This window comes from Eumetopias jubatus, unplaced genomic scaffold, assembly GCF_037043125.1.
Source record: "Eumetopias jubatus isolate StellerSeaLion01/CBP00866 unplaced genomic scaffold, mEumJub1_p1.0 scaffold_17, whole genome shotgun sequence".
Lineage (NCBI taxonomy): Eukaryota > Metazoa > Chordata > Mammalia > Carnivora > Otariidae > Eumetopias > Eumetopias jubatus.
Window position 1 is genome coordinate 33,888,095 of NW_028274823.1, and position 24,431 is coordinate 33,912,525.

General features: G+C 39.6%; 1 protein-coding gene across 1 annotated transcript in view; it reads right to left on the reverse strand.

The window, feature by feature from the left end:
• HELLS (helicase, lymphoid specific) overlaps nt 1–11,560 on the reverse strand; it is a 37,564-nt gene extending 26,004 nt beyond the window's left edge. The window contains exons 1-4 of the mRNA XM_028098963.2: nt 11,430–11,560; nt 10,887–11,008; nt 5,403–5,525; nt 2,312–2,368 (exon numbers count right to left, since the gene is read on the reverse strand). Coding sequence (XP_027954764.1) covers nt 2,312–2,368; nt 5,403–5,525; nt 10,887–11,008; nt 11,430–11,460 — 333 coding nt within the window. The 5' untranslated portion in view covers nt 11,461–11,560. The remainder of the gene's footprint in view (nt 1–2,311; nt 2,369–5,402; nt 5,526–10,886; nt 11,009–11,429) is intronic.
• Nucleotides 11,561–24,431: the final 12,871 nt, after the last annotated feature.

Sequence of the window (24,431 nt, forward strand, 5' to 3'; positions counted from 1 at the left end):
GAAAGGAAGAGATGTTCAAAAAAAAAGTTTCAAAGTGAGAGTTGGATAAGAAGATCAAGAATAGGGAGACAATATGTGTAAGAAATCAAAATAAGAAAATAAATTTTATTTTTTTCTATAAACCCCACACCACACATGGGGCTCAAACTCATAACCTGAGATCAGAGTCACATGCTGTACCAAATGACTGAATCAGCCATGTGCCCCAAGAAGGTAAATTTTAAAGTTAAAAAGTTAGAGGATTAAAAATATAAATTACCAAAAGGGACTGGTGAGATGGAACAGACAGAACTTAATGGTTGGCACCTTTAGAATACAGTGGGGGAGAAAAACCAAAACCCTGGTATAAACAGTTAGCTGGGCAAAACTGAACAATACATTAAACCTACAGGTTGAAGAGCAGGGAGTAAATGATTAAACAAGTAAAATTATAAGTATATATTCTTCAAAAACCCAAAATAAGTCCCTGGAATTAATAACAGTCAAATATTATCAGTTTTCAGTAATTGTTTTTATTGTAAAATTATCTACTTGTACTTTAACATCACCACTAACCACACTAAGAATCAAGTGGACTTAAGGGTACCCTTATTGCCATTTTGATATTACCTAATAAAGTCAGGTTAATAAAGAAGTGTGAGGTTGGAAACTAACTCCAGCAATACTATTTATTGAATATGTGACTTTCAGCAAGTTACAGTCAATTCTCATTCTGTTCTATATGATAACTATGAATACTGGATCAGTGAACACTGAATCACTGCTTCTGGGAGAAATACAAGCTTAAGTTCCAGCAAGCCTCTGGTCACAATTTATCAACTGATCAAGACAACCCTGTTTTATATGTGTTGCTGTTTAAGGACATCTTATTTAATATATATGTTAACACTGAACTCAGAGTCAACAGTACTATTAATCCATGCCTGAAGGAAACTTAGCTAAAACACAAATATTTCCTTCATAAGGCACCTCACAGCCTTCTTGCATTAGAAACACTAGATGGCACTTTAGCACAACATGGCCAAGGGCTACCATTTTAACAGCAAAATCAAGAAAACCCACAAAAATGCAAAAATCATGACATTAAATCAACCATGAAAAGGACATTTGTTTACAGAGTAACAGCTTAAGTAAGGCAGAACACCACTTTGTTTAACCTTGGTTGGGAAGGTTTAAGTTGGAGACTCAAATTTTTTGCCATTCTGCATAGCCACATGTCTGTGAGTGACCATGAAAACCCAAATAATGATTCTGGAGTCACAAATAAATTTTACAAGTAGGCTAACAGGCAAATATGGAATCTCTGAATAATGAGGATGGATCATACTTTTATCTCTTTGCCTCAGCTTCTTTATATGTAAAATGGGGAGATAAGAACATTACCTAAGAGATGTTCTGAAATAAAAAAAAAAAAATGTAGAGGCACCTGGCTAGCTCAGTCAGTGGAGCATGTGACTCTTGACCTCAGGGTCTTGAGTTCGAGCCCCATGCTGGGTACAGAGCTTACTTAAAAAAATAAATAAATGTAAAGCTTAGAATACATGACACACAGTAAGTACTCTAAATGTTGCCCTCTCTTTTCAATAGTACAACTCTTGTTTATACAATTCCCAACAATATGGCATTAAACAGCTTCATGTTAAAACAAATTTATTCCACACATCACATCTAAAATTCAGGCCATCCCTAAATGAATGATCTATTATCTGAAATGTTATTAGCAGATATACTTAATCTGCTCCAATTCTGGCTCCACTGCTGCAGCTATGCACAAGATACAAATTTAAATTATTATGGATCCACGTTGACATGATGAGGTTGGAGGCAATTAAGGGGAAGGAATAATCATTATGGGGTGCCTGGGTGGCTCAGATGGTTAAGCGTCTGCCTTCAGCTCAGGTCATGGTCCCAGGGTCCTGGGATCGAGTCCCGCATCAGGCTCCCTGCTGCTTGGGAGCCTGCTTCTCCCTCTGCCTCTCTCTCTGTCTCTCATGAAAAATAAATAAAATCTTTAAAAAAAAAAAAAAAGGAATAATCATTATGAGCACCAAAAGAGCTGGCCATTTATAAGAGTGAAATTTTGCCATTATGAAAAACAGAATTAAGAAACCAAAAGGGTTATACTTTAGCTTTCCTTCCATACCTAAAAATACTGAGAAACAGATTTTACATGTTTCTATGCAGCTTATAACAAAGACAGGTTTTCAAATAAAGGCTAAAATTAAGTAGATGATCTATAAAATTAAGACTACAGAAGAATTTCTTCAATACTTAAGGTAACATACAGGATTTTCTAGCTTACTATATATACCTTAGTAACCTTTAAAGATTCCTTTTTTCTCTCCAATTTCTCTTTCTTCTTCTGTTCCTGTAAGAAAATTTTTTCTTAGCATCACAAGTAGAAAATGCAAAGTATAAAATACACATCTCAAATAACATGTGCACAATGAAGAACTATATAAATATTTAAAAAAACAAGGGAGAACTTGCACTTCAAGCCTTTATGGAGCAACAGGGAACAGACTTACCCTCCTGCCTTACATCAGATAAATATATTAAACAGTGGTTTTCAGACAACATGCAGCAAAGCTGAGTGAACACTGACAAAGGGAAACAAATGAGACAAATCTTGATTGTGCAGTTTACTGCCTGAAGGCAATTTCCAAGTGCAAATAACGAAGGGAGAATCTTAACAGCTCAACAGCCTCCCTGAGTTGAAGAGACAAAAGAGTACAAAACAGAGCAGCTAGCATACCCAGGGTCAGGTACACAAAAAAAGCTCTCAAGATACGCAGTCGAGACTTCAGGCTGAGTATTTATTGATCAGTTACATGAGTATAAGAAAACCAAGGCCGCTAGAAAATAGCAAGTGGAATAATCCCTGTGCTTACAGGGGATCAGGAACAGTTCATACCCATCAGGCAAAGTGACAAGAGTGCTCAGAAGAGGGGCTGAGTTACTACCAGACTAAAAGCTGTTCCATATGCACCCTAACAAAACTTCAAAAGACACACAAAAAGGGATTCAAACCATTCCCAAAGGGTGGTTAAAAGATATATGCCTTGGGTGCCTGGGTGGCTCAGTCAGTTAGGTGTCTGCCTTTGGCTCAGGTTATGATCCAAGGTCCTGGGATCGAGTCCTACATCAGGCTCCCTGTTCAGGAGGGAGTCTGCTTCTCCCTCTCCCTCTGCCCTTCCTCCCTGCTTGTGCACACTTGCTCTCTCTCTTTCTCTGTCAAATAAATAATAAAATCTTTAAAAAGATATATGCCTTATAATAACTCATTAAGTGTGACTGTTTTACTTTCCTATATCTGTGTTTCATTTTACCATACAGAGGTTTATCAACAAAGGAAAAAATATTTAGCAAAAGCAAAATCTTGATTGATAACTGACATGTGAATGATGGGGACACAGGGCATTACTGTAGCCTTGAAATTTGCACAAATTCTTAAATCTTCATATGTTCTAGTGGGCAATAAACAAATTATATAGTATCTTATAGTAAGCACAATGGGAAGAACAGAACAAGGTAAAGGGGGTCAGGATTGTGCAGGTGGTAGATGTCAGACAGCAATTTCCGATTTAAGGTTGTTAGGGCAGGCTTCATCGGGAAAATGTTTAAGCCAGGGCTTGAAGGTGATGAAGTAAGCTATGCAGGTATCTATGAGAAGATGGCTCCAAGCACAAAACAGCCAGTGCAAAGGCCCAAAGGCAGAAAACACACCTGGAATGAAGTCTGGAAAGGTAATAGGGTTAAAGGAGACAGCCAGACTGCTTATAGTCTTGTGGACCATCATTAAGACTTTGGGTTTGTTGGGGCACCTGCGTGGCTCAGTTGGTTAAGCATCTGCCTTTGGCTCAGGTCGTGGATCCTGGGATAGAGTCCCACATCAGTCCCTGCTTCGCAGGGAGCTCAATTCTCTCTCTCCCTCTGCTCCTCTTTTCTCCCCTCATGACCTCTCTTTTAAAAAAAAAAAAAAAAAGATTTTGGTTTTGTCACATTCAATGTAAACTAGAAAACAGTGAAACATCAAAGGGGTGGGGACACCTGGGTGGGGGAGGAGGAAGGAAGCACTGAAGAAAAAGAAATTCTTTACTCAATAAAAATATCTTTCAACAACAAAAGCAAATGAAGACTTTTCCAGAAATATAAAAGCTAAAAGAATATATCACCAAAAGAAAATGCAAATGAATGTATAATAACGGAAAGTAGATCAGTGACTATTTGGTGAGGAAGACAGGAAGTGAAGGATGGGAGAAAATTTAAAAAGGGGCAGGAATTCAGTCATAAAAAAGAACAGAACCTTGCCATTTGAAACAATATGAATGGACCTTGTGGGCATTATGCTAAGTGAAATGAGTCAGACTTAAGACGAATACCATATATAACACAACACAACACAACACCCCAAGCTCATAAATACAGAGAAAAGCCTGATGATTGGTGGTGGTGGGAATAAGTAACAGGTCAAAAGGTAGAAATATCCAGCTATAAAATAAGTAAGTCAGGGGTATGTACTATACAGCATGGTGACTATAGTTAGTAATACTCCCTTGCATATTTAAAAGTTGCTAAGAGTAAAGCTTAAAATTTCTTATTATAAGAAAAAAAATTTAAAAAAAAGGAAAAAAAAGAAAAAATTTTAACTATGTATGGTAATAGATGTTAACTAGACTTACTGTGATCATTTCACAATATATACAAATATTGAATCATAACCTGAAACTAATGTTATATGTCAATTATACCTCAACTTAAAAAAAGGGGGGGTACAATTTTTTGAGTTGATGGTTATGTTCATTATCTTGATTGTGGTGGCTTCATGGGTGTATACATGTCAAAACATAAAACTGTACACTACATACATGTGTTCTGTATATATCAATTATATCTTAATAAAAAGCAATTAAAAAAAAAGACTAAGCAACATAAAGTTCACAATTTCCAGCATCCAGAAACTATCACGAGACAGAATAAAAATCAGAAAAATAAACAGAGGTATATTCATACAGTAGAATGCTTCTCAGGAATAAAGAGAATGGCCCACTGAATAAACACAAGTGAATCTCAATATGCTGAGCTGAAGAGGCAAGACACAATAAAGTGCTTACCGCATGGTTCCATTTATATAATATTCTAGAAAAAGCAATACCAATCTACTGTGACAGAAAACAGAAATCAGTGGTCTGGGGGCCAGGCAAAGGGATCACTGAGATAAGAAAACTTCTTGGGGATAAAGGAAATGCTCCTGATCTTGATTGTGCTGATGGTTACACAGGTCAAAACTCATCGAACAGTAAACTTAAAATGTGTGCAGCTTACTACATGTGATTTTTATCTCAATAAAGTGACTGTTAAACAATTTAAGCTACTAGTTATAACCAATTACATACACATACCTCTAGTTGTTGCTGTTCCATTTTAGTCAATAAAAATTTGGAGTAGATATTGCTTTTCTCAAGCAAATGTTGAAGTCTACGGTAACGAATGTCCACAGACTCTCTATCCCAAGACATGCGAGCCTACCCAAAAAGAAAATTTCCATGATTATTAAGTTTTCTGACGTATGTGTGTGATGTTTTGCATTAAGACGTAAAAAAAAATGGCTAAATGCTCTTTGAGTTTAATTTATTTCCGTAATTAATGGGGGGAAAAAGGTTTTTCTAGTATTAACTTTACTAAGTTTATTTTCCAAACCAAAAACTAGAACAAATAGCTGAAAAAATAGGATTCCTGGGTTCAACATGCCATTTGGTATGATGCAGCTTGGATACCAAAATATCAAAATTTCAGACACCGGACACATTTACTGGCATCCACTGAACTGAGGGTCCATTTTTGAAATATATAAAATTAACATTAGAAAGTAATCATTTAATTCAAGTAGATTTAAATTTTTAAACAATCAAATGATTTCAGAAAATTTTTACACACCAGTTTTATGTGAAAGAGCATTAGAATTAAAAAACAATTTAACTGGCTAGGAACGAGAAGAACTATTCTTAGAATTATAAAACTATATTGTCCAGATGCCTGGCTGGCTCAGTCAGTAGAATGTAACTCTTCATCTTAGCGTTATGAGTTCAAGCCCCAGTTGAGACTAGAGATTACTTTAGAAAACAAAAAAAAATAAAACAAAAACTGCATTGTCAAAATATTTCAATATGCTTAATCTACTTATGATTTATTATAAGCTTCTTCCTCTCAGCATTGTGTCCCCCGGAGTTTTGCCCTTCTTTTTAGGCTTGTTTTATTCCTATTCTTAGCTCTTTCACTTCTGTACACCTTCAAATTACAAGCCTGCTTTCTATATTACTTTCACACACCATTTATTTATTAAGTGATTGCTAAGTCTACAAGAGGCTAGTGGCTGAGGAGGAATCCTCTCCCAGTTCACAATGACAAAGTAAAATATTTTGAAAAATACCAGAGGGCACAAGATGAAAAATAAAAATAAACAGTATAGTTCAGTGGTCCACAAATTTTTTCTGTAAAGGACCAAAGGGTAAATATTTAAATATTGAGCATACGGATTATAAACACTCAATTCTGCCTTTTTGTACAAGAGCAGTAATAGACTATATATAAACAAATGGGCAAGGCTATGTTCCAATAAAACTTTATTTACCTAAACAGGCACAATCCAGTTCATAATATGTCAACTCAGTATAATCTGAATTTTAAAACAAAAAAACCCACAACACACTAAGTGCACTGAAGTGAATCAAGAGTTGAATTCACCTATCAAAGCCAAATACACATAAACCTTACCAACCAGCAATTCTACTCCTGAGACAAAGTGTGTGTGCATGAGGGTTCGCACACAGAGGCTGAGTTAGCATAACCTAATTAACTTTAAATGTTTAATGTTTAAGGCTTGACCCCGTAATTCAGACACCACTGTGTGTATATTGGCTTGTGTTTCCGAGATGTTCCATCATCTCTCCAGCTTTTCTTTCAAAATAAATTTTTCTATTACAAAAGCAATGACAATACCTAAAAATAAATCCAATGGAAATACATATTTTAGAACTAAATATTTAAAAAAAAACCGTAAAACAATCCTATCCATGCAGATAAACTGTTGACCTCTTAAAAAACTATTTTCAATTCTTTTAAGACAGCGTTTCTTTTACCATTACCAATGTTACTGTGATTACCATAATCAATGAATGAAATAGATTATTACAAACTGAAAGATGAAATTATTTAGAATTTGAAAAAAAAATTTTTTCATAAAGATTTTATTTTTAAGTAATCTCTACACCCAACATGGGGCTCGAACTCACAAACCTGAGATCAAGTGTTGCATGCTCCACCAGCTGAGCCAGACAGGTGCCCCTGAAAAAATCCTTAACTTTTAAAATTTGTTTTAAATTTCAGTTAAAATATTCTGGGCTTAATTTAGATCTGCTACCTTAAATCCTGTTCAGAATAATTTAGCACACATTTTTTAAGTAATTAAAGATTAAAGATAATATGTTACACTAATATGTAAGTAATATAATTAGGAAACTAAATCAATTATTAACCTTTAACACCAACCTTCCGTATTTCAAAATAATTTTGTAATAAGTCTTATCTACCACTACTGTTTCTTAGCAATTTTATTTGTTGTATTAAGGTAAATTGCAGCTCTGTCTGTGGAAAGCACTGAATGCCTGGCAGGAAGAATCTTTTGATAACTAGAATTAAAGAGTATGCCAATGGATACCAGCGGCATCAATTCCCCACTGTCTACTTCATTATCTCTCCCAATACCAACACCAGATTTGGGAGTGGGGCGTGGAGTTACACTTCACTCCACAAAATATGAACTATTTTCCTTTTACCTAACACTTACCGCAACTCTTACCTTTCCCCTCCCCCACTATATACACATTAATGCTACTCTTAAGTCTTCTAGACTAACAATGACTTCTTTCAAAAGGAAATGCAGGTGAAAAGCCAACGAAAATAACTGTAGCAAGTCAATGTCAAAGCCATTCTCTACTTTACAAAGCTTACAATCTCCTAAAGCAAAGTAGGAGATTGTATTCTTCTCATTAAGAATCTTAAGTAAGCTCTTAAGTACTTCTAAATATATGCCCATAAATACTGTATTCTCCCAAAAGAAAAGGAATCTTTATTTTTGTACCATGAATTTTTTGGCCTCCAAAGACATGTAGGGAGAGACTAATTCTTAGAATTTTCCCCATGGTCAAGTAAGGAACAACTTATAAGTGAAAAGTGTGAAAATTAATCAAATTCTTTCAATACCTATACATGAAAAAGCAATATAATAATAGACCATAATGCTACTAGCTTTTTGGCAAATCACAACCTGGTTTTAGTGTAAGAACTGAAGAGAGCTATACAATTTATTCATGGAAGGATTGAAAATGGATTAAAAATTGCTTTTTTGGGGTGCCTGGGTGGTTCAGTCGGTTAAGCGGCTGCCTTTGGTCATGGATCAAGCCTCACATCAGGCTCCTTGCTCAGTGGGGAGCCTGCTTCTCCCCTGTCTGCCATTCCCCCTGCTTGTGCTTGCTCCTCTCTCTGTCAAAATAAATAAATCTTAAAAAAAAATTGCTATTTTAAGTTCTATGATGAATAACTGCTAAAGAGAAGCTAGCTTTACCATACCTATCCCTCAACAATAACAATTCCAAAAAAATTTTGGACTGAATGCAAAACATTTGTTCAAAAGCTTAAATATTTCACTTAAAGTATGTCATTTTGATTCCTAGTTTAATCAGCAAATACTATGGTACTATAAATTTTGAGAGATCTGGAATGTGGAAATGTGGGCACCTGACAGGCTTAGTCAGTGTAACATGTGACTCTTGATCTCAGGGTTGTAAGTTCGAGCCCCGCGTTGGGGGTGAAGATTACTTAAAAATAAAATCTTTAGAAGAAAAATGTGAAAATGTTTCATCCCTTGAATTAATGCATTCTGGAAATGTATTCTTATTGTACCTATAATCTTTATTCAAATAGTACTTTCTTACCCAACAATCTTCAAGAGTCACAAAACTGAAGATATAAGCCTCAAAATGAAGGCTGATATCATTCTTACAACCTCTGAAGTTGCTTCAATTCTGGACACTTGCCCCAGGATTCACTCTTTATAAATATCATCTGGTTATATGGCTAGTAAGTACATTTATTTTATTTATGTAATCTTATATATGCTATGTAATATATTATAAAATACTCTTTTGCCATAGTTTGAAATTCAATAAACAATTTACTGATTGCCTATTTGCTAGGTGCACAGCCATCAAAAACGAAACAGTAAGTGACGTCCTCTCAATAAACAAAATGATAGCAAGCAAGTAATGATAATACTGTGAAATAAAGTACTACGAAAATTTATACAATGAGGAAAGGTAAAAAGGTGGTTCATGGTCAACTTCCCAATTCTATTAAAATTTCTTAACATTACCGTAACTGATTATGGTCAACTACAGATGACAAATAATAACAAAACTAGTATTACTGGAGTGAAAGTACAGCATTGTGGTTAGAAAGTGTGAATTCTGGAATCACATGCCCTACGTTACAATCTTGGCTCTATCACTTAAAGCTGTGGAATTCCCTCCTCCCTGCACATTCCCTACATGCCTCAGTTTTCTCATCTGTAAAATGAAGTGAAAACAGAACCTACTTCACAGAATGCTTTAATAAAATAATAGTTTATACTAGTAATTAAACTCGTAAGTTTAAAAGTTATAATGAAAAGCAGTATCTACTTTATAGTCTTGTTGAGGATCCAATTAGTAAATACATGTACAACATTCACAACGGTGTTCATGTGGTGTTAACAGTGCTAGCAAAAGAATCATTTCTGTCGATATAAAATAGCAGGGAACCAACTGATTCACTAATTGTCTTTGAGGTGCATTATTTCCCAATTTAAGTAGTTTTGTAATTGCATGGAGTTCATTAAATATTAATGTTTATTTCCTTAGGTATAGGGTTAAGGACAAGAACGCTGAAGACAGCCAGAGTTCAAATTCAAGTTCATTGGTGTGTGACCCCCCCAACTGCCCCAGTTTCCTCATATGTAAATGGAGAGACAACAAAAGTACCTACAGCATCACAATATTGGGAGTGCTAAATAAATTATTACAAGAATAATATCACTTAGTAGGCAGCACATAAGTGGCTATTACTCCTTGCACACGCAATAATGAAGCAGCAATGTGGGGCTTTATTAATGGGAGTGAAATACACTTAATTACTGAATTTTCAGGCGCCTGCGTGGCTCAGTCGTTAACATCTGCCTTCGGCTCAGGTCATGGTCCCAGGGTCCTGGGATCGAGCCCCTCATCGGACTCTCTGCTCCGTGGGAAGCCTGCTTCTCCCTCTCCCACTCCCCCTGCTTGTGTTCCCTCTCTTGCTGTGTCTCTGTCAAATAAATAAAATCTTAAAAAAAAAAAAAGAACTGAATTTTCAAGTGGTTAAAAACTGCTTTCAGTAATCTACAAAATATAAACTCTGTAAAAGAAAGCCACTTATCACTGAAAAAGTACACCCCATTTTTATCTAAACAATCTTACTTAGTACTAGTCCAAGAAATCAAAGGAAAACAGAAAACAAGTTTATCACTTGGGTGGTCAATGACACTAAAATATCTAAGAAATTCACTACCGATTTTGGAAGAATTAATCTAGCTAAAGAAGCAACTTGAAATACTCTCAGACCAAGACTACATCTCACAGAAGCATCACTCAAAGCACGAGCAAAGGTGCCTCAAAGATAGCGCGAGCAACCGTACAAATAGATAAATAACAAAGCCCATTTTAAAGATTATGAAAAAAGCAGACCAAAGAACAAACCAAAACTCCGAGGCAGCTTACTACTGGCTTCAATGACGAGGAACTTGATTCCTAAATTACCTTTTCGATCATCTTCCGCTCCCTCTCCAGTCCAGCAGCCTCAAGCTGTTCTTCCTCCTCCAGCATGGCTTGGGTAATCACGGCAGGCTCCGGTTGTTCAACCATATCTGGAGTCAGGGACCCTAAGACGGGAAAAAGTTTTTAAACCGCAGTTTTAAAAAAATTACCAGTTACTCAACTCCCACATTCAAGAGTCTTCCCGGATGCATTTGAGGCAAAAGCTTAAGACCCACGGGGACGCTACATCAGCCCTCTGAAGATATCCTGGGTCTCCACAACGTCAACAAGTGGCCAGGACTCCAGATGACCAGTCAGGATGCTCGCGAAAATGCAGCCCCCCGTGTAAATCTCCTGTATCGTGCACTTATGTGCAATTCCGGGCGCCCTCCACTCACACTCCACTGCTTCTTGCCCTCCTTTCCTCAGTCTCTGCCCGGAGTCACCTCTACCCACCAATCTCGGCTGCAGCCTCCATGCTGTCCCCCTCCCCCCCCCGGCCCGGACACCGCCGCCGGCGCCCGGAGGAAGGGTCTCCTCACTCACCACCGCTGCTCGCGGACCGCTGCGCGGGCATGGCTGGACACACACTCCGGAACCCAGTCCTCGGCTCTCAGCGACTGGAACGCCGCGCGCCGAAGTCTCACAGGCACTGCCTGCCCGGCCTCCTCACTAAATCCCCGGCCAAAGAAAAACGCGCGCTTCTACTTCGCGGGAAAACGCCGTCATCTCGCGATATTTCGTGCTCCCCGCCCCGCCCCCGAATCCCGGAGGCGCGAGATTTGGCGCGATTTAGTTTTCTTCTGAACCCACCTGGGCGACGATAAGCTACTACCTAGATGTCTATCTTGGGAAGACTGGGTTCTGCCGCAGAAGTTAGCTTTTAACTAGCTCTGTAACACCGGACGAGTGAGTCTGCCCACTGTGGAGGGCCCAATTTCCTCACGTATTGGATGATGGTTCGAACTACACAGTACTTTAGTAGCGCTCTTATTTGCAAGGCACCTTCACACACTGGCTGATTTGATTAAATCCTGCCAACCAATGATCCTTTAGGAAGGAAATACGTATGAGTATTGAGGTGAGGATGTCTGTGACAAATACTGCCAATCTCACTCACCATCCTTAGTAAACAGTGCACATTTTGGGTGGAAACTCCCCAAAATTACCCAGAAGAGAGCTCTGTTGTGTGTGAAATAGGAGAGAAAAATAGGAAAGTAAGATTATGGCAGAGTTCAAGAAAGGTGTTTCAGGGTAAGGGAGAACTGAAAGTAGTGATAAAGCGAGTGGAGTGGCCGGTAGAAAAGAAAAGATTCAAGAATAGACCAGGGACACTTGGGTGGCTCAGTCGGTTAGGCGACTAACTTGATTTCAGCTCCCCCATTATCTGAGGATCATGGGATGAGCCTTCCCACTCCAAGACTTCCCACTCCAAGGCGAGTCTGCTTGAGATTCTCCCCTCTGCCCCTTCTCCTGCTCACCTGCGCTGGCGCGCTCTCTTTCTCTCTCTCTCTAAATTAAATAAATCTTAAAAAAAAAAAAGAAAAAAGACCAATAATTAGAATGGGCACCTGAAAGAAGAGACTGGACTTTTGTTACTGGTTTTTTACTTCAGCCTATAATTCCACCCTTTCTTGTCTGCAATCCTTTTATAGTAAATTCCTTGGCTCCCCTCCCCTTCTAGAAATTTGTGGTATACCTGCCATATTATCACCTGTTTCCTTCATTTCTGACTTGGGACTTTAATAACTGTACAAAATTAAGGGCTTGTAACATACGTCCATCATAAACATCTTCAGCAACCTTTGTAACACTCTGAGATTAGTAGATTATTTTATTCCTACATTGTAGGTGAGAAAACTGATGCTCAGAGAGACTGACTTGCCTAGAGGCCTATGGTCACTTTGTGATAAAACAGGAGCCAAACCCAGGTCTTTCTGCCTCCTACTTCAGTATTATTTTAAGATAAAATATAGCCTCAATTAATACTTATTCTTAAATCCTACCTCCTTCTAACCTAAGACAATAGCTATCAGTCTCACTTAACATTTTTTACTTCCCCAACCTATCCCCTAAAATTTCTTTCCCCTGACTTCTGAAACACAGCTTTTCACAGGGTTTTCCCATAATGTATTGAAAATCTTGTTATTCCTTCTTTTGAACTGAATTGTGGCCCAGCTCCGAAAATCTTTCCTCTATTTGTTGCTTTTTTCTATATACTTTGTACTTGTAGCATCTGCTTTACAGGCTTCAATGATCAGCTCAAGGCTGACAACTTCCCTCCTAATTCCTGAAAGACAGAGTAGGAAAGATTTGTCTAAACACACATGAGATGGAGTTCAAGACAATTTAATCTGATTCTCAAAGGAAAGACATCTCATCTAACATCTGGCCCCACACTTGTTAATACAAGTACACGGGTGCATTTATTTCCTGACACATTTGTCATTGTGCAGGTCTTCCCTCAGAGTGGCTGTTCAAACTTCTGTTCACTCACTTTTATTTAAGGGCTTACATTTAAATGTCTCCTGGGTACCAGAAACATTTCTAGGAGCTGTACAGCAATGAACAAGACAGACAAGATCCCTGTTGATATGGATTTACATTTCAGGAGTTAAAGCAAGTAAGCATGTGTAGGAGGGGTATCTGAGGAGTACTCTGCAATTAGAATGGAGTGGTGTAAGAATAATTGGGTAGTTACTTTAGACTGGGTAGAGTCAGGTATCTGAGGAAATGACAGACATTTAAGCTAAGAATTGAACATCAAGCTAGCCCAGGGGAAGATAGTTGTAGGGGAGAAAAATTTTTCTCCTACCCTACTAGGTTATTTTGTCTGATCTATTAATTAAATTGACATATGATGGATTAACAGGAGAAACATAAATTTAATTACTTACGTATATGTAGGAGTCCCACAGAATCAATGAGAGGCTTGGCACAGGCAGGCAATTGAGGCTTATATGCCATTCTAAGCTAAGAAGGGAAGGAAAACAATTCACAGGAAGAGCAAATGTTTGGTAAACAAATGTTTGCCATACCATGCAGAGACAAAGGGGGGACAGGGAGAATTCTAACAAATTTGGGCCTCCCAAATTCCCCCCAGTTTCCCAAACCTAGTCCTTAATCTCTGTAATTGTTTCTGGTGATAGCTCTCTTCCTAGACCAGGCCCTCTATGTAAATTATTTTAAGCATTGAGGGTGGGAGGTAAAAAAAAAACAAAAACAAAAAACTTTTCTTGACTCTTTTGGGCCTTGTCTTTAGCTCAAAATAATCAGCATGCATTCTGGGGAGACTTGTTCTGAACCACTTGTCTGAAACTTCCCTGGAAGTTGCACACATTAAAAGCTGAGCTGGTTGCCATGGACAGAAGAATCAGGTGAGTAGCTGGATGGTAAGACAGCTACAAAAGGAGGGAAAAAAAACATAGAATGAAGATGAACAAACAGAAAAGAACAAATCGAAGCACATTTCCCCACAACCCATTAAACCAGTCTCAATCTTGGGAATACATCAGTCCGATAAAATGGCGGTGCTTCATTTATCTGATGGAAAGTGTTAATCTTCTCTTCTTTAAAAAAAAAAAAAATTATTGAGGTAAAGTCCACATAATCATTACCACTTTAACCATTTTAAGTAATCTCTACCCCCAACATGGGGATTGAATTCATGACCCTGAGATCAAAGAGTCCATGTTCTACCGACCCAGCCAGGCAGGTGCCCCCTTCTCTTCCTTTTTTTGAACATAAACTCAAGATTTTATTGTTTTCAGGGGCACCTGGGTGGCTCAGTCAGTTAAACATCTGACTCTTGGTTTCGGCTCAGGTCATGATCTGACTCAATGCAGTCTGCTTGTCCCTCTCGCTCCTGCTCTGCTCTTCCCCCAACCCCTTCGCACATGCATGTGCACAATAATAAATAAGATCTTGTAAAAAAAAAAAAAAGGATTTGTCTTCGTAATAAAACAAAATATGAAGCTTAGAACTGTACCACATGGCCCTTTCCTCTTCCTATCTCCTGCCAGTTCAAAATGTTTGCCTCTCTTATTAGCCAGTATCCTCTTAGATCTTCAGTTGGGTTCAACCTATTCAAGCCTCAGCACAACCTTCTTTGTAGTTTTAGCCTTTTTTCTAGAAAATTGTCTTAGTCTGCCCATCATAGCCTCTCTTCTTCTTGTCACGCTGTTGCTTTCCCTAGACATATAGAGAATCCTTGCTTTTCTTGTACTATGCTACTTTGTGGGTTTGGTGGTTGCCACACTTCTTACAGAAAGTCCAGTGGGTTTTAGGAAAGTTCACTATGTTTGTAAGAGTACTACTGGCATGGAAAGAAAGGAATTGAGCTGGAAATGAAATTCCAGCTCATAATATTCTCGTGTAATAGACATAAGTTAGACACTATTTGTCCTGTCTCATTTACACAGAAGCAGCATTTTTCACCAATGACTATACAAGCTCCTCCTTGTTGAGGGTCAGCGTGTCCAGAGCACAACAATTCTGGAGTAACACAGAGGCTAAGCTATTAACTTCTGATTGGAGTATTTTCAAAGTTTGCATAGTGGTATTGAACTTTTGTTCTATAACCTGGAGAGATTTAAAGCTCATCTTTTTCAAGTCATAAATGACAAAACTTGGGAATAAGGTCCTCAACACTGAAAAGAACTTGGGAGTGCCGTTACACAAGTGGGTTCCCTATTACTTCTTGCCTAGTATGTTTATGTGGCATGGCCTTATGAACAAAGGAGCCCAAGTCTGCAATTTGGCTGGCATTTAAGATGGGAGTATCTGGTGACAAAAGGGCCAGGTGTGAGTCTACATGGTCCTGACCATTTAAGTGGGAACCCTGTATAAATTTTGTTGCCACATAAGCTAAAAAGGCCAGTGTAGTTTACAGACAAGGTCAGAGTGGAATCTGTAATTTTCTAGATCTGGGACATCCCATGATCTTTGCTACTAGTACTTTTAGCATCCATACATCTTTACTTTCCATGTACTCCTGCCAGTTTGTAAGAACAAAACAAGTTGCAAAATACTTGCTATAGGAGGCCGACAATCTGGCTTTGGCAGCTATAAAGCTTGGTTTTTGTCACCTGACCAAGAATTCAGATTTTTTATCCATCCATATATAGTTTGGAATATTGGCCAGTCTATTCAGGGAAGCAGCGAAGATACCCCAAGTTGTACAAAGATGGCCTGTGAACCATCCAAAACATTTGGTGATTTGCCAACACCTGTGCTGTAGAAGGCAGTACCAGAGTCACTTTTAATCTCCTTGATAGGGTTTGATTGTAATACTATCCTGGTATATCATCCAGGAAATGTCCAGTGGCACCGTTTTTTTGATACAAAGGGAAACTTTTTTGCCTGTTGTGTTTATCTGGGCAAGGGACAGTCCTTGAAACTTTTTTTTTTTTAAGATTTTATTTATTTATTTGAGAGAGAGAGTGCAAGCAGAACAGAGGGAGGAGCGGGGGTTGTGGGGGAGGGGAGAATCCCAAGCCGACCCCGTGCTGAGCACGGAGCCTAATGTGGGACTTGATCTCATGACCCAGAGACCTTGACCTGAGCTGAAACCAAGATTCAGATGCTTAACCGACTGAGCCACCCAGGCACAACAATCCTTGAACTTTTATAGAAGTTTTCCTGGATCCAAATAACTCAACAGAAGAAGAGACAGAGTGATGTTTTGCTAGTCATGGATACCTTACCCTGTCATACATCCATCTTCCATACTTAGTCCACCACATATTCACAGTGATAGGAATGAAAAATATTCAGGTTTTTTTGCACTATGTAGATGTTAGACATAATCAACAGTCATATTGATTAGTTAATGTGGTCAGGGTTTGGTAAACTGACATAAGGGTATGTCTGGTCTGCACCCAACTTGTTGGAAAAGTAAGGGTTAATAAGAGCAAGGCACGGGTTGAAAGAGAGTTAGTGAAAACTCTATAGAGTTTTCCCCTCTATAGAAAGGGGAAGGAGGGTAGATAAAGCACTCTCCAGTCAGCCTTCTAATAAAATGATGAATAAACGAAAAGTGTTCATTAATGAGAGAAGGTGGCATTTTGTGTGTGTGGGTGCATGCGCGTGTGTGTGTAGAGTCTTAAAGGGTGGAGGGGTATAGGTGAAAGAGAAGTTTCTTGATCTGTGGACCAAGCTGCCTACTTTTTTTTTTTAAGATTTATTTATTTGAGAGAGATAGAGCTCAAGGGAGGGAGGGGCCGAGAGAGAGGGGGAGAGAGAATCTTAAAGCAGACTCCCTGCTGAGTGTAAAGTCCAATGTGGGGCTTGATCTCATAACCCTGAGATCAAGACCTGAGCTGAGATCAAGAGTTGGACACTTAACCGACTGAGCCCCAAGGCTGCCCTCTTCCTTTTTTTTTTTTTTTAAAGATTTTATTTATTTATTTGACACAGAGAGAGAGATGGCGAGAGCAGGAACACAAGCAGGGGGAGTGGGAGAGGGAGAAGCAGGCTTCCCGCAGAGCAGGGAGCTCAATATGGGGCTCGATACCAGGACCCTGGGATCATGACCTGAGCCGAAGGCAGACGCTTAACGACTGAGCCACCCAGGCGCCCCTGCCCTCTTCTTGATGCTGTCTACTTCTGGGGCCTTGGAATTGACCCTGGAAATCCTTAACTTAAGGTCACCTGTAGGATTGTCTCCTAATTGTCTTGAGAGCAATGTTCTGGGTCTATTTTGGTGTGGCTTACGTGAATCTGGGAGGATGTTTCTTTTATTCTGATGACAGCAGTACTTCATAAGGTCCCACCCATCAAGGTGACAGTACTTGTTTTCTTCTAAAGACCTTGATGTACATCCAGTCTCATGGTTGAAAGGGATGGTGAGGCTTGTCAGTTGGTGGGGGCTATGCCTCTATTACCTGTTGGTGATATGCTTCAAGTATACTAGTTAGGTGTTGTATATAGTTAGTCATAGTATCAAATTGTTCTCTTAAGTTTTCATAATGCTCACTTAACCCAAGAATGGAGAGTTTAGAGATTGCAGAAGGCACTGGACAACCAAACACTATTTCAAAAGGGGTCAATCCATGTCTCCTATTCAGAGTATTCCAGATCTTTATAAGGGCCAAGGGTAATGCTTCTGGCCATTTAAATCTAGTTTCTTGACATATCTTTCCTAAAGTCCTTTTTATGTCTAGATTTTTATGTTCCACTTTAAGGATTGAAGATGACAGGGAGTATGAAATTTTAACGAGTTCCTGAGTCTTTATAGCAAGTAGTTAATCTCTGCTATAAAATGAGTTCCTTGGTCTGATTCCACCCATAAAGGAATACCAAAACAAGGAATAATCTTAGTTATTAATTTCTTAACTACTGTTGTGGCATCAACTCATCTAGTCAGATAGCATTCAGTCCATCCACTAAATATGCAAACAATAAGCTAACAACGAGAACAGCTGAAAACTAGAGGCAAATTTATAATACCCATTTGGAGTGCCACAGAGGACAGTGTGGACCTAGCAGAACTTCCTGAGGTATACAGGCATACCTCAGAGATACTGTGGTTTCAATTCCAGGCAACCATAGTAAAGTATATATCACAATAAAGTCAAAATAATTTTTTGGTTTTCCAGTGCCTATAAAAGTTATGTTTACACTATACTATAGTTCTATTAAGTGTGCAATAGCATTATGTCTAAAAAATACCCAATGTACATACCTTAATTGAAAATACTTTATTGCTAAGAAATACTTTATTGCTAAAAAATGCTATCATCTGAGCTTTTAGCAAGGTATAATCACTGATCCCAGATCACTATAACAAATATAATAATGAAAAAGTTTAAAAATTGTGAGGATTACGAAAATGTGACAGAGACAGGAAGCAAGCAAATGCTGTTGGAAAAATGATGCAGATAGATTTGCTTGACACAGGTTGCCACAAACCTTCAGTTTGTAAAAATAATGCAAATCTGCAAAGTATAATAAAGCAAAGTGCAATAAAACAAGGTATGGCTATACTGATTTCTTCCAGAAATTTGGTGAGATTTGTAAGTGGTGCACTGGGAAATAATTTAGTCAGAAGTTTTGTGGAAGCCAGGGCAAAACCAATTGTTTTTAGTTCCTTAACTATCCCCCATCTGCACACGTCTCATTTGGTGGGAGATAAGCGCAAGCCAAAAGGTCAAAAGAGAAGGGGCTACGGGAAGTATGTTTGGGCCAATGTATAACCCCTCAGATAATTGTTTGGCACTCTTTTGTATCTGTTTTTTTCAGATTGTGGGACATTTGCTTAATAGTTAATGTCAGCTAGGGATAACAGCAGATTTAAAATTTGAGGGGAGAAAGGATGGAGGGAGGGTTCATTTGGAGTGGAATATTTAATAGCCCTATCAGCTAATGAATGTTCCTAATGATATGGTATCAGTCTCCTTACTATGGGCTGAACAGTGAACAATGGTAATTTTAGAAGAGGTGAATAGCTTAATTGAGCAACAATTATATGCTCACTAGCAATAGGAATACGGCAAAAGTTAAGAATCCCAAATTGTGCCAACAGCATGGCAGACACCAAAAGTCTATCTGGAGTCTGTAAATAATGGCAGTTTTCCCTTTTGCCAATGTGCAAACTCTAGTAACAGGTGAGTCTGGCAGATTGGGCTGATTTAACAGTGGGCAAAGAATATGCTTCAAGTATTTCATGTGAGGAAACTATAACATAACCAGTTATATTATGTTTCCCTGGAAATTTCTTGTACAGGATCTATCACAAAATCGGAGTACATCTAGGTTGTCCAAAGGGGTATCTAAGAGGTCCTCTCGTCGCTACGAGATCACTTCTGTAGTTGCAATGCAATGATGTGGAATAGAGTGGGGCTTTCCATCATCAGGGAGGGGTAGTAAAATACCTTAACTGTTATAATGAGGCCACTTGGCTGGCTCAGTTGGTAGAGCATGAGACTCTTGATCTTGGGGTCTTGAGTTCAAGCCCCACGTTGGGCATAAAGCCTACTTAAATTTTTTTTACAAAAATAAAATCTTAGGGGCGTCTGCCTTCGGCTCGGGTCATGATCCCGGGGTCCTGGGATCAAGCCCCGCATCGGGCTCCTGCTTGGCGGGAAGCCTGCTTCTCCCTCTCTCACTCCCCCTGCTTGTGTTCCCTCTCTCGCTGTGTCTCTCTCTGTCAAATAAATAAAAAATCTTAAAAAAAAATAAAATAAAAAATAAAATCTTAAACAAAATTTGTTACAATGACACAGGATGATAAAAGGGTTGGCCGAAGGAGCCTGTTCATAAGTGGTTGTCACCATGCAGAAAGATGCTATGTCTTATGAACTTATAAGAGGGCAGATACAGCATGGCAAACATAGAGGTGAGTGAGGGAGCCTAATATAAGCCTACTGGCCTTGCCAATCAAGATGGCAGCTGCGGTTGTTGCACACAAACATGGGGGTATACATGATGCCACAAGATCTAACTGGCATGAGAAATATGCCATAGGACCTATCCAGGAGGCAAAAGATTGTTCTAGAATACCTGCAGCAATCTCGTTATTTTCATGGATTTAAAGGTTTGTCAAAATTAGGTAAACTAAGAGCTGGGAGTGTGGACAATGTTAATTTCAAGACTTTAAAGAGGTTAGTGCCTCTGAAGGCCAGGAGTGGTATCTGTGAGGAGGGCATACAGAGGTTTAGCAAGGGCAGCAAAATTAGGAATCCATTGGCAGCAGTGGTCAGCTGGCCCTAGAAATTCACATTACTTTTTTTGTTTTGGGAAAAGGAATGGACAAAATTGACTCAAAGCATTTTGGAGTGATTTTTTAAAAAGCTTTAAGTAATCTCTATACCCAACATGTGGTTTGAACTCATCACATGGAGATCAAGAGTCAGATGCTCCTCTGACTGGGCCAGCCAGGTGCCCCTTGGGGTGAGCTTCTGAGTGCTCTGAGATATATCATGTCTTAAGTACTTAATATTTGTTTGCACCCACTGAAGTCTAGATCTGGAGGCTCTACGGCCTTTTTCAGCTAGTGCCTTTAGGAGAATGAGGGAGTCTATAAGAGCTCCCTGCCTAGTTTGATTACAAAGTAAAAGGTTGTCAACATACTGAACAAGAGTGGAACCTTGAGTGAAGGCTACAGAATCCAAGTCAGCTTTAAGGACCTGGGAAACCACTGAGGGAGATTCACAATATCCCTGAGGTATGGAAGCCCACATTAACTGTCTCCCTCTAAATGTAAGAAGCAAAGAGAAATTGTGAGTTAGTATGCAATGGGATTGAAAGGAAAGCTGAGCAGAGGCCAGTGACTATAAATCAGGCTGCGGCAGCAGGAATTTAGGTTAAGAATAGTAGCCGGATTAGGGACTATAGGGTTGTGAAGAATTATAAAAGATTTTACAGCTCTTAGGTCTTGTACAAATTGAGGTTTGGTTCCTGTCTGAGTCAATTTTACCTTCTTTCTTCACTGGCAAGATTGGAGTGTTACAAGGTGAGGAAGTAAAGACAAGTATACCCTTTTGCAAAAGAGATCTATTATAGGTCCAATTCCTCACTCCAAGTCTTTGGGAAGGGGATATTGGGCTAGTACTGATGGAAACGGTTTTTCTTTTTCCAAATAAGGTGCACAGGCTCTGTACTCAGTAACAACGCAACTTCATTTGCATGTGTAGCCCAGAGATTAATTTGGACCATATGTATGTATGTATGTATGAATGTATGTATGTATTTACTCACTCACTCAAACTCACAACCCCGAGATCAAGAGTTGCATGCTCCACTGACTGAGCCAGCCAGGCACACAAACTGGGACATCTTTTAATCTTTTTTTTTTTTAAAGATTTATTTATTTGAGAGAGAGAGACACAGTGAGAGAGGGAACACAAGCAGGGGGAGTGGGAGAGGGAGAAGCAGGCTTCCCGCTGAGCACGGAGCCTGATGAGGGGCTCGATCCCAGGACCCCAGGATCATGACCCCAGCCGAAGGCAGTCGCCCAACGACTGAGCCACCCATGTGCCCCCCAACTGGGACATCTTTTATTTTATTTTTTTTTAAAGATTTTATTTATTTATTTGAGAGAGAGAATGAGATAGATAGAGCACGAGAGGGGGGAGTCAGAGGGAGGAGCAGACTCCCCGCTGAGCAGGGAGCCCGATGCGGGACTCGATCCCGGGACTCCAGGATCATGACCTGAGCTGAAGGCAGTCGCTTAACCAACTGAGCCACCCAGCCTCCCTGGGACATCTTTTAAACATTCATTCTCTTCAGAGGAACTTAAATCGAGATGAATTTCCAGTAAGCACAGTAGGAAATCTGGGGTTTGGTTTGAGGATAGGGAAATAAAAATGCCTTTCTTATTATATTTTACAGTGGCATTAAATTTACATAACAAACCTCCACATGAAAGGTATGCTGGTGAGGAGTTGGAGACCAGAAAAGCACGACTGGGGCACCTGGGTGGCTCAGTCAGTTAAGCGTCTGCCTTCAGCTCAGGTCATGATCCCAGGGTCCTGGGATCAAGCCCCACACTGGGCTCCCTGCTCAGCACTGGGCTCCCTGCTCAGCGGGGAGTCTGCTTCTCCCTTTCCCTCTGTCCTTCCCCCAATCGTTTGTGTTCTCTCTCTCTCAAATAAATAAAATCTTAAAAAAAAAGCATGATGGCTGTTAAGAGTGCCTAAAGATATTGGGGTGAGCTGGGATAAAGGCAGTGAAAGAGGTTGCCCAGGGACTCCTATAGCTTGAATAGAATCAGAGGTGACAGGTAGAGATAAATTCTCTGAGCAGACTGTGGAGAAAGTTACACCTGTGTCAATTAAGAAATCCAATTTCCCTGGGGCGCTTGGGTGGCTCAGTCAGTTAAGCATCTGCCTTTGGCTCAGGTCATGATCCCAGAGTCCTGGGATCAAGTTCCGCATCAGGCTCCCTGCTCAGTGGGGACTCTGCTTCTTCCTCTCCCTCTGCCCCTCCCCCTGTTTGTGCTCTCTCTCTTACTCCCTCTCTCTCAAATTAAATAAAATCTTGAAAAAGAAAGAAAGAAAGAAAGAAAGAAAGAAAGAAAGAAAGAAAGAAAGAAAGAAAGAAAGAAAGAAAGAAAGAGAAAGAAAGAAAGAAAGAAAGAAAGAGGAAGGAAGGAAGGAAGGAAGGAAGGAAGGAAGGAAGGAAGGAAGGAAGGAAGGAAGGAAGGAAAGAAAGAAAAAGAAAAAAGAAATCCAATTCCCAATTCTCTATTTTAGGTTTAATGGCAGACTCTGGGGTGTAAGAATCAGCTCACCCTGTCATTTGAGGGGGAACTGTCCCACAGGAGGAGAAAAATCTTCTGGAGGTAACAGAGTCTAAGGAGACTGTTTCTGTTCCTTAAATTTTCATTTCTCTTATGTGCAGGTCAATTCTTCTTCCAAAATTTCTCCTTGATTTTTTACAGTATCTGCAACTGTCTGGAGTCAAATGGGGAGGGCTCCAAGTAGATTTTGCATTACTCTCAGAGTCATGCTTTTGTTTTTCTGAAGGTTCAAGTTGCAAAGCAAGAATTGTTGCTTTTGGGGCGCCTGGGTGGCTCAGTCGTTAAGCGTCTGCCTTCGGCTCAGGTCATGGTCCCAGGGTCCTGGGATTGAGCCCCACATCGGGCTCCCTGCTCGGCGGGAAGCCTGCTTGTCCCTCTCCCCCCTGCTTGTGCTCTTTCTCTCTCACTATCTCTCTCTCTCTCACATAAATAAATAAAATCTTTAAAAAAAAAAAAAAAGAATTGTTGCTTTTAACTCATTTCCTCTTTTTTTTTTTTAATTTTTTAAAGTTAGCTCTACACCCAACATGGGGCTCGAACTCACAATCCCAAGATCAAGAGTCGCATTGTCTACCAACTGAGCCAGCCAGGCACCCCTCCTCTTGTATTCCTGCAAGCTATTTCCAAAGAATTGAGTAGCTTCCTCCTTTATGACCCTCAGAGATTGGCAGGACCACCATGCTTTTTTTTTATACTAAGGAGAAAATTTCCCACTAAAGCAGAAATTAAAAGATTTCTATGTTCTGGGGTTTCTGGGTTCAATGCAGTATGCTATTGCGAAGTCTGTATAAAGCGTTCAAGGAAGGTCTTTGCTCTCCTTTCTGAGTGCAAAATTCAACCTTAGACCAGTTCACTTTGTGGGGAGGGGGTAGTCTCCAATATTGCTCCTATCAGGCCTTGAATATGAGCCTCCAGCTGAGCCATTTCCTGGTCATTTGCAGGACAGCCTGGAAGAAATTCTGGCCATCTGTTTCCTCTGTGTGTGGGGTTTTCCCCCAGGGGGCTGTCTGGGTTGTCTGATAACTACAGTATAATCACGGGCAGGAAGAACACCCCTTAGTAGCCAATATGGGTGCCTGTGAACGGGGTTGTTAATAGCCACTAAGCTTTCCAACTCCTCTCTAAATTTGTTGGATTCTTCTGAAAGTAGAGGTAAAAGAGCTTTAAAATTCAAAAGATCTGGTGCTGTCCAGGGTACATGAATTCTTTATGGTGGGGGTCCAGGATACATCTGCAAAGTGCATAGCATAGGAATGCCTGAAGTTGGCAGAGACTGGTTACAGAGACCTGGAAAGTTGGAGGAGCTA